The 14,099-nt window shown below is 40.6% G+C and overlaps 1 protein-coding gene across 3 annotated transcripts in view; it reads right to left on the bottom strand.

The window, feature by feature from the left end:
- Positions 1–1,284: 1,284 nt before the first annotated feature.
- Positions 1,285–14,099, bottom strand: part of FOXN2 (forkhead box N2) — a 33,198-nt gene continuing 20,383 nt past the window's right edge. For 2 of the 3 annotated variants that reach the window (XM_071580293.1, XM_071580283.1), the window contains exons 3-6: positions 13,756–13,880; positions 9,516–9,580; positions 6,641–6,709; positions 1,285–6,193 (exon numbers count right to left, since the gene is read on the bottom strand). In XM_071580293.1, the coding sequence (XP_071436394.1) occupies positions 5,676–6,193; positions 6,641–6,709; positions 9,516–9,580; positions 13,756–13,880 (777 nt within the window). In that variant the 3' untranslated portion in view covers positions 1,285–5,675. The remainder of the gene's footprint in view (positions 6,194–6,640; positions 6,710–9,515; positions 9,581–13,755; positions 13,881–14,099) is intronic. The other variant, XM_071580302.1, reaches the window with a different exon arrangement.

The following is a 14,099-nucleotide window of genomic DNA, read 5'->3' as shown; positions in this document are numbered from 1 at the left end:
CAGTTAATGCTTTGAGAGTTATGGCTTCAGACAGAGGGTAATTTCCAGCAAAGTCATACAGAGGAAAAGTCTTGGGAAATTTAACAACGAGCTAGAGGTTTTCAGCATAATATAGTGAATACCAAATAGAAACATATCATTAACATACATAGCTGTGATTTTGTCCAAACTAATTAGAGCAGTCATTTTCTTATATTAAGATGAACACTAAACCAATGTGTAATGTGTGATTTAATTTTATTTGATACAGCAATGAAAGCAAGTCTTTGTTAACTTCTTCTCTATCAATTCAAATATAGAGAAAGTTGCATTGTCATCAGATCCTACAGAGCAAGCTTAACTCTAGGATACAAGTAGGTTAAACAAATAAAAATAGAAGAGATGGACCATGTCTGCTTTCAACAGAGATAAGCATCATGTCACATCTTGTTTCCCTTCTCTAGTCCTTCTGCCTGTCAGGCACGGGAAGGGCACATGCCACATGTGTACATTTGAGGGGAAATCTGGCTCAGGAGCAGCAAGCTGAGGCATGTATGAAGTGGGATGGGGAGTGTTTCATTCTGGCTAGTGAAGAGGGGGCATTCCCACTTGTGTGCATTCCACAATTCTCTGTATAGAGAACCAACAGACATCAAAAATCCTATCTAGAAAAAGTAAACACTGAAAAAACCAAACAAGACCTATGTAGCTTTATCCAGGGACACATTTTTTAAATTACCTCTCCTGTATTAGGCTGTTGATCTTTTGAGTATCATCCAAGCAACCTGGCCACAGCAACAGACACAGAAGAGTAAATAATCACAGCTGTTTCATCAGCAAAAGACACAAGTTATTTCTATTTAAACAAATGAATTGCACAGCAGGGCAAATATTACACAGTAGTATTTCAGCAATTTCCAAGATGTCAAAACATTCCTTAAGTTCCAGGTTAAAGGGCGAAATCTTTGCCTTAGTAAGATGCTCTTCAAATATTATGGGCCAGCTAGGGATGAAGCTGACTGTAAGCAAATCCTGCTAAGGAATGGCAGGTATTTTACAGATGACTTCCATACGCATGCAACCATCTTAACCAGCCTACAATGCATCACACATTTGGCTTTTCACACTGGTCCAGTCTCATGGAAGAAGATTAAATGGGAAGGTGGAATACTCAGCACCATCTGAGACCAGAACCAGGGTCTGTAGATAAAGAGAGAACACAGCACTTTCTGTTTGCAATGCTGTTTATTTTAGAAAAGACCCTTTGATCATCTGAATGAAAAATGTGGTCAGAAAAGTCACAAATGTTATAAAACAAACTTTATTCTGCAATATTTTGTCATAATGAATTGCATCTCTTTGGTAAAAATAAAATTTATAAACATTTTAATTAACAGAGATTAGTATACAAAAAACTAAACTTCTGTAAATTGTCTTTAAAACAGGTAAAGGACTAAACCAGAGGAAAAAGGGTTAGAATTGGTCACCTACTGGCAAAATTATTCTAAACAAACCCAAGGACATTGCTTATGCTACATTGGAAACAATCTAACGGGAATGGTTTCAAACCAACTCTGGTTCATTTGATCAGAAAGCATTCTTACAATTCACTTTTAAATAAATAATAGTTACAATGAATTGGCAATTATAAAATGTTTTATATCACTATATGGCAGTAACATAATACTTTGTAATTATGCACTTTTAGTTTGAAGAAATGTACACTTATAAAACAGACTTGATAATGGCACTGGCAGTTAGGTGTGAAGAATGTGCTTTACGATAAAATAACAGGTGCAACATTTAAAATACTCTTTTTTTTCCAATAAATATTCTGACCACATCATTATTAATGTGTATGAATATACTTTGCTTTAATTAAAGCTTGAACTTCTCAGATTGACGAAAAGCTGCAAATCACACAACTTCCATTTCACAGTTGGATTTTAAAACACTTGATGTGACTTCTGCAGATCAGTAATTTAGGACTTGAATCTGAAAGGCCAATATAGGTTTGTACAGTATTCACATCAGATTTACCCTGAACAGAGCAATCTCCCATGGACAAAAGTCTCATACACTTCTTCACTGCATTTAAAGAATTGAATGTGGTTCATTAATACTTTTCTTCCCAAAATGTGTCCAAGTCAACCATTGGCATCAACATTTTACATATGTCACTAAAAGAACCCAAAGCCCAACAATCAAAATAACTTTCAATTATACTCCATTTATACTATATACACCAGGGTCTCTAACTGAGGTGGCAAACAAACCCAAACCCAATAGATATGTCAAAGAAAGGAAGGGCAGTTTTTCTCCCACTCCCAGCGGGGTGGCTCCACATCCGAGCTGTCGGCCTTTACCTGTCGAATGTGCCAGCAGAGATTTGGGACAAAACTGTGGAACAGGTCAGGGACACAGATCGTCTGCCTTCTCCTTCAGAAGGGGAGAGAAAAAACAGCAAAGCAGGAAAAGCTTTGCTATGAGTCCCAGGGAAATGCTGCAATTGCTTCCCCACTTTCACAATTCCAGTTCTCCCAGGCTGAAAACTGTAAGGATGGATGCACCTTTTGCTGCTAACTTTTGATTAGTAATTGGTTTTTACTGGTCATTGCATATGGTAATTAACTGCACTGTTACCATCCCAACCACATTGCTTCAGATATGCTGAAGTCATTACCACCAGCTTTCAGGGTTAAGAGCAGCACAGCCACACTCCAAGTAAGTATTAACCTTCTCCACTTCTATTTGAGGCATGAAGTAATTCAGAACCAAATCAAAGTGTGGAGTCAACTGTGACCACCAAATTTACAGAATACTTGGACTTTGATCCAGCTTTCACTGGAAGCTACAGAAAAGCTGCAACCACCTTCAGCAGGAGCAAGGCAGCACCCTCTCTTCAACAGTGAAACTGAAATCATGGCACTGAGCAAAAATCCCAGGCTGCTAACAGTATTTAGGTGAATCTGAATCCTTGTTTTCACATTGACACAAACTCTGCCCTTTGCAGTTTTCCATCAAAGTTCAAAAACAACTGATGAGCAAAAAGCAGTTCCACCAAGATTCACATCTTCACATCCTGAAATCCTAAGAACCACTATTGGTACTTAAATTTCCTTTAAATAGCAAGTTTTACCCCTACCATCCATCAGTAACACATCCAAAATCAGATCTAATTGGCTAATGCAGCACTTGTGACAGCCAGAAGACATACACGTCTGCACCTGTTGCCCTGTTATAGGCATAGGCTAACAGGTGTTCACACAAAGCATGAATAAAGCAGAGTATTTTCCTTTCCTTTCAAGAAATAAAACAAATAATTCTTAAAACTTAAGTAACTGGAAAAAAACAAAAAAAAAACCAAAACACCTTTTTCTCCTAGTGTTTGTGCTTTAAATTCCACACAAAGAACCTCAAATATTTCAGGTTTGATCCAACAGCCATTGAGTCAGCAGGAGCACCACCGTTGTCTTCAAGAGGCACTGGCATGGGCCCTCAGAGCAACAGACCTTCAGCAGCATGGCTGTGTTTGTATTTAAAGTAGACAGTTTATGACAGTATTCATGAAGAGACTGACAAATATGAAAAAAAAAAGAAAAAAGGGCAAAAAACCTCACACTAGTCTAAGAAAGGCATCCAAATAGCCAGGAAAATACCCCCTAAGGGAAAAGTTAACTTTTGGCTGAATCCAGCACTGTTCTTAACAGTGGACATTGGTTTCCCAGGTGGCTCTGCTCCTAATTTTTAACAGCTTGCCCAACACCTGCTGGAAGCAATAGCTTCACATTGGTGAGAACCTTTATGGCACATCATGCTACCTTTCAGCAACAGGAAAGATGACCTCAGATAGCTGTATACAATTCTGCAACATACTTAAGGCATCCTTGTATGTACAGTACCATTAAAACCCACTGTAAAAGAACTGCCCACCCATTTTTAAACAGAATTTTTTTTAAAAAAAGGCCATTATCTACAGGAAGACATAAGAAATCACTACTGACTTTAAAAGAAAAAAAAGAAGTAGGGATACAGTTCAACATACCACAAAATATTTTTGGCTGAAGGACGTCTAGAACTATAAAGAGATTCTCTTATTGCAAAATAAATTGTGAAGGAATTTATTCCTAAAACAGAGGTCCTCCTAAGCCTCAATGCACATCCAAAGGCAAAAGCCTTGCCTGTTAGATGCCCCATATGCAGCAGGAGGCTGATGGGGTTCACAGCACAAGGCACAGTGATATGGGAAACAAAAGGTATGGATGGACAGTCCACGTGACAAGAACAGCAAACACTGGGGGAAGGGGCAAAAACCCCTCAACAAGACTAAATTGGGAGGAGCTGTCAACTCCCTTGAGGGCAGAGAGGCCTTGTAGAGAGACCTTGACAAATCAGAAAAATTAGCAATCACCAACTGCATAAATTTTAACAAGGGGCAAGTGTTGGCTTCTGCACCTGGAACAGGCAACCCTGGGTGTGTCTATGGACTGAGGAACGACAGGCTGGAGAGCAGCGCTGTGGAAAAGGACCTAGGGGTCCTGCACAGGGCCAGGAGTTGGACTCGGTGATCCCAATGAGTCCCTTCTTACTCAGCATATTCTATGATTCTATTAATTCAGGGTTCAGAGATCCAAAATGAAGCAATTCTATTCTGTCTCAGATTAAGGTGGCAAGATGTTCCCTTTATAGCAGCTGTTTGCCAACTAAACCCTCCACCTCATCTGCACTGCCACCACCATCAACTGCTGGCCTCTTTTTTCCTCTCCCAAATGGGTATAAGGAAGCAGAAGGGTAGATGGAGCAGGACCATGTAGTACTACATAATCAACAGTGGTGGTAACATGAAGACAACATGTGATTTGGGAAGCAGCAGTTGTCACTGTTGGCCACATTCAAGGCATGTGTAAGCATGCGTGTATCTGCATGAAAAGGACAACTCCCCACCCCAAAAAAGCCCACAATGTCTTAGGACAAAACAACCAACCAGGTTCCTTCAGGAATCTGAGCCGCACACAGCAGATCTGGGGGAAGGAGGGGAAAAAAAGAAAACTGTGGGTGGTACCCACCTCAGCTACCCCTTATCCCACTCCTCCAGGGGTATTTAGTATCTTGCTGAAAGCAGCTCCTGTGGTGCTACAGGTTTTCAGCCACTGTGTCAGATAGGCCAAAAATGCAGCGACTCAGAGTTGCTTTACCTGTGTTTCCACTAGGACCTGTCTAAAAAATGAGGAGAAGATGGATAGGAGGAGGCAACCAAGGTCAGGACCTTTTCTTTCCCTCTTTCTTTTTCTCCTCTTTTTTAATCCTTTACACGGAAGTCATAGCCCTTAGACAGAACAAAATTCACCTCTGCAGATGGGCCCAGCAGAGATGTAAATATGATCCACAGTGTGCATCTGAACAAATATATTTCTGAAAAAAATAAAGTCAGCTCTTAAAAAGAAAAAAATAAACGTGATCATTAAGAAGTATGCTTTCAGGTTTTCTTAAGTCATGCATCTCTAATTTGAGAAGATTAAATATTCTATTTTTTAGGTGGTGATTTAAAAATTAAAAGCTAAATTATAGTTTGCGCCAAAAATAAAAAAAGCAGTGAGTCCTCTTATGGCTTTGATCTCCCTTGTGAAGGGTAAAAGTAGAAGAGTATTGCCACAATTAAAAAAAATATATGTATATATTCAACATTGACAAACATATTACTTTTTCCTTTGCTTGTGACAGTGGGTCTTTGCAGTACTTATTAAGGAACTCAAGCACGTCTGGATGCCAGCAAGGTGGAGCAGAGACCCTGCTGCTTCTTTCAATTCCTCATCAATTTCTTGACATAATTCCTCCAGTGCTTTCTTGCTAGACTCACTTTCCTTAGAGATATCTACACAAGGTTGTGATGCATAGCCACTGTCTCCAAGAGGATCATCTTCATAGTCAACGTCTGTATCCACTTCGCTGTGAAATCCTTCACTGCCATCGCTTCCGTCATGGCTGGTCTTGGAAATAAATTCATACACCTCGTCAAGGGAGGACAAGGAAGACACGCTGGACCTGGATGCACAGCGCTGGGAACCCATGCTGCTGGCACTGTAGTTGTGATCCTCATTCGGATCAATATTGGTGGCCGCAGAATCATTTTCCTGCAAATTTAAGGAAGTAGGAGGATTGAAAGCACTGCCATAACTCCTCTTCTTGGGGGTCTTCAGAGGCTGAGGTTTCTCACCTATTAAAAACAAGATGTGTCAGTAAGCAAATACTCCAATGAGATCACCTGCACAATGAGCAAGGTGAGCTGAACGTCAGCAGTTAAGAGTCACAGTATTTCATGCACATTTACTGTCACCCACAGAGAACAACAGTCCTCAGCTAATTGCAACTAAGAGCTACAGAAACAGAGAAGTAGCCAAGAAACTCTTCTTACCATTTAGTACAGAGAGGGCAGGGGAAAAACTTTGCAGAAAAAAACCCCAGAATTAACTGGGAAAAGAAAAAGAAGGTGGTTCTAATAAAAGTGTTGCAATGCTAGCTGAAAGAACAATCAAACCAGAATTACTTCTTGACTGCTCTTACTATTCAGAAACTAGACCGTACTTGTTTCCTGAAATTTTATAGAGAAAGCCTTTAGCTACTGAGCAGAGAAGGAAAACAGAGTAAAATGGCTTATGCTTACAGTCCAACATCCCTTGCTGAATGGAAGTATTTAACAGCATCATTGCAGTAGCAGCATCAATATCAGATTCTGTGAAGCAGAAGCAGCAAAACATTAGATCTCAGGTAAGCCTGACAAGATGAGGCCCCTAAAACATACCAAGAACATATATATCTGCCTACACTGGCCTACAATAAAAAGTGGAGGCTGGTGGAATATACAAACTCAGACCAAGCATGACTTGTACATCATAACACTGTTACACATCAGTGTCATACCTTAACTAGGATATTCAAAAGATGAATTCTCATGTTGCACTTACTGAAGCCAAGAATCAGTGACATAATTAGACATTCATGTGACAATGCTGTTGCTATACTTAACAAGTGCCTTTTTTTTGTACCAGTTGAGAGAGAAAGATTAGACACATGGCACAGCAAGGCATCTCAGCAACTTCATACCCTGGTTATATGAATGTGCAAGGCTGAGAACAACTGTGCCTGTTAATGCAGCACTAATTCAGCACACCTCCCTCCCCCAGCAGTATTTTTCACACTAATAAGTCAAATGGAAGAAATTGAGAATAGGAGATGGGGAAAGGGCACTGAACTGCTTGATCTAGAAAGCACAGAGATCTAAATAATAAATAGGCATGTAAAAAAAGGCTTAGGTGAACTGCAGCACTGTCACATGGGGTGACAAGTGCTGCTGCAAAGTGCCATCCTTTGCTGCCCAAAGTGGATTGCTTGCATCTCTGAAAAGCACCTTGAGGATATTAGGGCAAAGAATGACATTTCTAACCAGAATCAGGTGAAAAGGAAAAGAAACAAGCATGCTTTTCCCATTCACTTCAGGATATGCTCATGCACTTTAAAGGAGAGGAAATCCAAGGTCTTCATTGGCTCACTTCAGCAATGGAAAATAAATACTCCTTATACAGGACAGAAATACATATAGTGGACTAATCAGGCAAAAGAAAAGCAGATCTCTCACAGGAACCTTGGTGTCTGAGAATGAAAGATCACATCTGAGATTTGTACATATGTATGAGCAGTGAGTGGAAAAGAGAGGCTGGAAGACAATGTGCTGGAAGGGACCAGCAGCAAGGAGAACCAGCTCTCAGTTCTGCTGAACTGGAATTGGGGTGGGAACTGTTGAAGTGAAACATCAGCAACCTAATTTTTGATGGCATCTGTTTTCTCCCCTACATTACAGGCATTAACTATATTACTGAATTTGAAGGGAGCATTAGTACTGGGAGAGGGACTGCAGAGTTGCCAGTGTGGCTTCCTTATCTTGACAACTGTCTCTACCTTCACTCCTGGTCAAGAACAAATTTGAAAAACATGACACCTTGGAAATATTGTATCAACATGGGAAGGGGACTGACCTGCTGTTTCCAACACAGGCTATAAAACATATACATTCCCGCCTTGTTTCCAATGTCTTTCATTTTAAACCCACCATACTTTAAGGTCTATCCCATTGTACTCATGAGATTATTTTTTTTAATTTCTTTGGCAGAAATAGAGCCCCTGCATTTATAGGTCACATGTATCCAATTGACAACTGACTATCCATGGAGAGTTACTTTGTTCCACTAGTGTAATCAGAAAGCGAAATACTCCCATTCCCAATGTTGGCATATAAGCATCACCTTGTTAAAAAGGCAAATAATTGGAGGCATTAATGCAACACGGGATTATTACCTGCAAAGAGTATTTCTGCACCTTAATACTCCTAAAGAAAGAGAGACACTTCTGCACTGACTTCTTAGCAGTAGTCTGTGTCACTGTTAAGGTGCCTTGGCTTCATTTGTGACTGGTCTCCTCAACAGAGCAGTATTTCCCAAATCTATGCTTCCCCAGTAGAATGGCTGAGGAAGAACCTTATTATAAGGGATTCTTTCATCTGCACAAGAGCTGTCCCATGCAACCCCAGGAACATTAATGGCTTCCCTCTAATGCCAGAGATGTGCTGAGCAGGATCCCTGAGATGCAGAAATTAAATGAAAACAGATACACATCATTATTTCGACACCTCTGGTGTGGGTAATTGGAACAGTTAGCATCAGACTGGAAATCTCCATACCTGTCACAGGACACACCAGCAAAATCATTAAGAGGAGAGGGGTTTCTTATATTCTGAGGCGAGCCCTAAGAATTCCAGATCTATCGGCCCTGCAGCAGCCAGCCAGCCAAGGATGCTTCCTCGCCACTTATGTAACAACCATAAAACCTCCACCTGGGTGCCTGGTGCTTATCTGTGGGCCAGGCACCTGCTTGGTCTCTAAAAAGCCTTGCATTTGCTGCCTAACTAAAGCTGCTGGTTTGTGGCCAGAACTAAAGGCAATCTTCTCCACTCTAAGCCCACAGCAGTATCAAAACTAGGGAGCTGTGTATCTGCTGTGCTGCTCGGGACCCACTTGGTCAGTGGCCTTTCATTGTCCTTTTGGAAGACCTTTAGGAACACTCCTCTACAACACATGCTCACTTTCTGTTATGTTCAACTTTTGTGGCTACATCTGAGAACTTTTATACATTAAAATTTGCTGCCTTTGGTTGTCAGTTCTTGGCCTCCAATAAAACTAGTACAGAGAAGTGTAGCATTCAGATTTGTTTTCTACTGAACTATTCATTAAGTAGGTCATATTTGGGAGTGATATGTGTGCTAAATAGTTTGCTGTCAGAACAAGATGGCCCCAATTACACCTTGAAATTCACCTTAGGGATTAATAATTAACACATAAACGGCTAATATAATACACACACATTGTATTACATCTGAGGTTTTTATCATCTAACACACCCTTCAAAGCAGACAACATCAGCTGGGCTGCAGTACATGCTTGTGACTAAAACCAGGGGAGCAGAGTGAAGGAAAATGAAATGTTTACCTTTGAGTGATCGGCCATGATTCTGCTGAAGGACTGAAGTTAGGTAGTGAGGGGACGATGACCTACTGAAAAGAAATTCAACAGCTCAAAGGCAAGACTTCATTAGGCAAATGATTTGTGCAAAGTACAGTAGACACAATACTTATGATCATAGAAGGGTAAAAACAAAACCAACCCTAATGCCAGAGGTGGACCAGCAATTTCTGTTGCCCTTGGTAGATGGTTTGACATTTTGGTTGACATTTTGTGTAGCACTATTTAAGCCATCATCAGCATTTGGAAAACACCTCCGAACACACATACTAAACAAAAATCTTGTTGGCAAGAGATACTGACTTCTACAGATTTTATGTAGTTGCCTAAAGGCTGAAGTTTAAACAAAGATATGTATTTTTTAGTACATAAAAACCTATGTATGAACAAAACTAGCTTACACAGGGATGCTTAGAGCATGGGAGCAACAGAACAGGTCAAGAGCAGTTGTGCCTGTGTGCTCTTCCAAACAGTGGTGAGCAATTAACAAAAAAGGTATTGTGCAAAAGCTGAGGAAGAACCAAAAAACTCCAAGATACCAGCTGATTTTACAGTTATCTGAAGCTTGGCTGTTCTGGTGATGCTATCCCAGTTTTTTATCATAGTCAGACCAGCTTTGCACCTGGCAAAGCACCACTAAATCCCTTATAGAATAAAGGGCAAGTTAGAGCTTTCACATGGCTTTTGTTGCTACACACCCAGCCCTAATTATTCAGTTCATTATAAATACACTAGAGCAAGCAGTTGGAAATAAATACAACAAAAATAGTACACACTATTAAAATTGCATGAAATGTAGCAACATGCATCTTTTATAGTGTTGCTGGAAGAATTTGAAGGGTGATAAGCACAATTTTCAAGCCCAACCTATAACAGAAACCTCACAGGATTAATGAGGTGATTTTCATCCTTAAGGTGTTTTACCTTTTGTATTTATCACATTTACACAGCTTTATTTTCCAAAATAAGGTACAGCCACAAAACCCTTCAAAATCACAAAGCTGTTAAATGTTTAACATTTTAATTACTCGTTCAGACCACTCATTAAGCCCCAAATAATTACTTCAGTTTTAAAAATACCTTTTTAAAACTAAAATCTTCACCCTTTAAGATAAATTTTGAAGAAAATACATTTCACTGGTGACTGGCTGGTACTGAGGCTGTACATATCTCAGCCACCCTGAGATCAGCTACCTTGCATGGATGTTATAAGGGATGCCCATTGAATACCCTCTCTGCTCCAACTTGCCATCATATTATCCAAACTCAGCTGGCCATTTGCAACAGCTCCAGTGGTTGCTACAGTGTAGGAGGGAAAAAATCAAAGCAAGGTGGCTTGAAATGCATCACCCGAGCCACATAAAAAGGTCTTGCGGCACCACAGCCTGCCTGGCACTGGTAACCAAAGGTACAGAAAAGGAGCATCTCCCAGTGTGGTAACCAAAGGGAAAAAGTTCCAGCACAGCTGAATGGGAACAAATGGAACACTAACATCAACTGGTATGTTTTTTTTAGTAGCAGCTAGCGAGCACAAAGGGAACAGCTCCTAAAATGGGTTGAAAAAATAAAAAGTAATTAAAAATAAAAGGAAAGTAATGATCCAATCCCAACATGACAGGTTCTGTAGCCCACAGGTCCATTGTACAAAGAGATGCCAAACATCTTCATCCTTTTATCTAAGCTGAGATCCTTCAAAAATCATATCCACAGAGACCCTTCCCAGAGCAAATTACTGCCTAGGTCTATGCAAGATGAAGACTGTGTCCATCCCCAGAATCCAGCACTGTAATACATGTAGTACTAGAAACAAAATGTAGCCAAGAGCTTCGCAGCAACTTGTTGAACAAGCTGTGCAGAACTAAAATGCATCAGGGATGCCAATCATCTATGATAATACAAATTTCAGTGTCACTAGACAGAGATTACAGTTTTGGAAAGCGTCTGCTCAAACTAACAGCTTAATTTTATTTTAAAATCCTGCTGAATGACAGGTATACTCCACACAAACTGTAAAATAATTATGAACACTAGCCTTCCCACAGAAAAATTCAGAGACTCTCACAGTCAAATTTTAGGATCACCCTGTAGATAAATTTGGGCAATACTTCCAGCCGCTCTCCAGCTGTACCTCTGGGCTTTCTCTCTCTCTTCAACAAGGCAGACCTCAGGTGCACTTCCCCAAAATTAGGCCAGAATTTAAATCAAATCCAAGAATTTTTAAACATGGAAGAAGAAAAAAAGAATCTGTTTTCCTGTGCATGATGGAAAGTAATATAAATGTTTTTATGATTAAAGAAAAATATTAATTTGGGAGAAGTTTGGTATCTTAAAATGTTGGGTTTTATTTTCTTGCACTCAAATACAAGCACTGCAAAACCCTTCCTGTATTGAAGTCAGTGGGAATTTTGCCATGTGGCTTCATTAGAACCAGGATTTCCCTATAGTTGTGATTGTTGGCAAGGCTGATTAGTCCTTCAGTGAAGGGAAAAAAAAGTTACCAAAAACAATAGTTTCAAATTAAAGTCATGATCTTCCAAGTACTTCAGCATTCAGACAAAATCTCTCCTTCCCTACACCTAATTTCAGTATGTTGTATTTATACAAGCTAAGTAAACTACACTTCAACATAACTTCAGCTGGACTAATCTTGAAGACCTTGGAGATACTAAAAGCTTAACTTGTCAAGGCTCTGAAAGCCCTGTCCTAGGCTCAGTCTGTCTTGATCCTCTATGCCTTTGGTTGGGCAGACAACACCTAGAAGTCCCATTCCACCTGCATTATTTGCCATGCTTTGAAGTTTGTGCTAACACAGACACAGTATTAAAGCTTTCAAGGACCAAACCTTCACCTGAGTTGTACAAAAATAAACTGAAGTCTATGCCCTTACATAGAAACATTAAAGCCTGTAAAAGCATTATCCTCTAGAGCCCAATTACAGTCATTTCAATAATCTTTATTCCCATAAAACCAAGCAATACCACCAGTCATCTCATACTTTCCAATCTGACTATTTCTTAATACTTAAATGCTTCAGGGTTATTTTAGCAATGCTCCCATTCCAGCAGAAAGCTGGAAAACAGGATACTTCTGTCTGCCTTGTTCCAACCCAAGATGGCCCTAGGTTGGAGACCAGAGACTGCAGGCTGTATCTTGTAGGTTACAAGCACAACTGGAAAAGCCTATGCCACACAAAGATCTTCAGCCACTGGCAGACAGCTAAGGCTTGCACAGGGGTGCCAGCTCTCAGGGTCAATTCCTATTGGACCTTGAGAAATGCCTGCTTAACGTTATCAGTCCAGTAATCCCAGTTCCTCCTGTTTGTTAAGAAAACTCCTTACAGTAAGGTTAAGGCATAGGTCAATGTACAGAGACCTTAATTATCTCTTATCTCACCCAAACTCTTTCCTGAACTAGACAAACCGGCCACATGCCTACCTAGGAACTGAGCTCACCAAATGCATTCCTCTGCTTTTCACTCCTCCTCTCTGCCCCGCCTCTTCAGGCTGACACAGCTTCTCTTCCTCTACTGAGGATGCATGAGATTGACTTCAAATTCCCCCAGATCTGCTGCCTAATCTTAAAATGTTCTGGTAAGGAAGCCTGGTTTCAGAACTCTTGCATGCTCCACCTCAGAGTATATTTATGGCAAAGGCTGTTTTTGACATTCCTGCTGCAAAATCCTTTTAACAGCCCTGGAGGAAAAAAAACAACCCTCTCAGACCAGCCTCTCTAATCACTTCAGACTGTAGAAAAGTTGATTGTTTTTGACAACAGCATAAAGTATGTACATTTTACATCCAGACAAGTGGCTTACAAGAGAAGACACACCTCCAAAGCCAACAGCACCGGGCACACTGTATCAGTTCTGCTGAACTGCGCTTGAAAGAGGATTTTGCCCTGTACCCAGGACTGCTTGCCTCCTGGAGAAACTGGGCTAACCATAAGCACTCAGAACACCCCTGACCTTCTTCTTTTAAACTCTCCCACAGTTAAGGGGATGACTTGGACACACACTCAGATGTGCTGTCTAGGAACCCTGAGCTGACTACATCTCCCTGCCTCATCCAGCTAGTCTCACCTAAGCCCCACTCAAATTCTTCTCTTGGATGGCAGACTGTAACAACAGATCAACACCTGTGTGGGCATTTCTTCTGCCACGTGGAATAACATGACCACGTGCCATACTCGGATGAGAAAATTCACCTACCTTGGTGGTGACGCCGGCGGAGTATAAAATGCAAGTGCTGAGGAAAAAGGCTGTTTTTTCAGTGCTTGGACAAGATTAGGTTTGTATTTTGGGTCAACGCACCACAACGACCCTTTTCCATTCACCTGCAAGAAAGAAGCATGGCAAATTAGAAAACCCAGGGCCAGACTGTTACAGTCCTTTCTAATTTAGTATTCCCAAATTGTAGCACAGTGCAATGACTGTACATATGCATACATCCCTGTACAACTGACAAACAACATCCACCTGCATGGAAAGTGGATGCTCCCAAATGAAGAAAATGGTTGCTATACACTATGGAAGCATCCCATGTTGCAGCTTGG

The sequence above is a fragment of the Pithys albifrons genome, chromosome 2 (assembly GCF_047495875.1).
Source record: "Pithys albifrons albifrons isolate INPA30051 chromosome 2, PitAlb_v1, whole genome shotgun sequence".
Lineage (NCBI taxonomy): Eukaryota > Metazoa > Chordata > Aves > Passeriformes > Thamnophilidae > Pithys > Pithys albifrons.
This window is presented reverse-complemented; position numbering and strand designations above follow the sequence as displayed.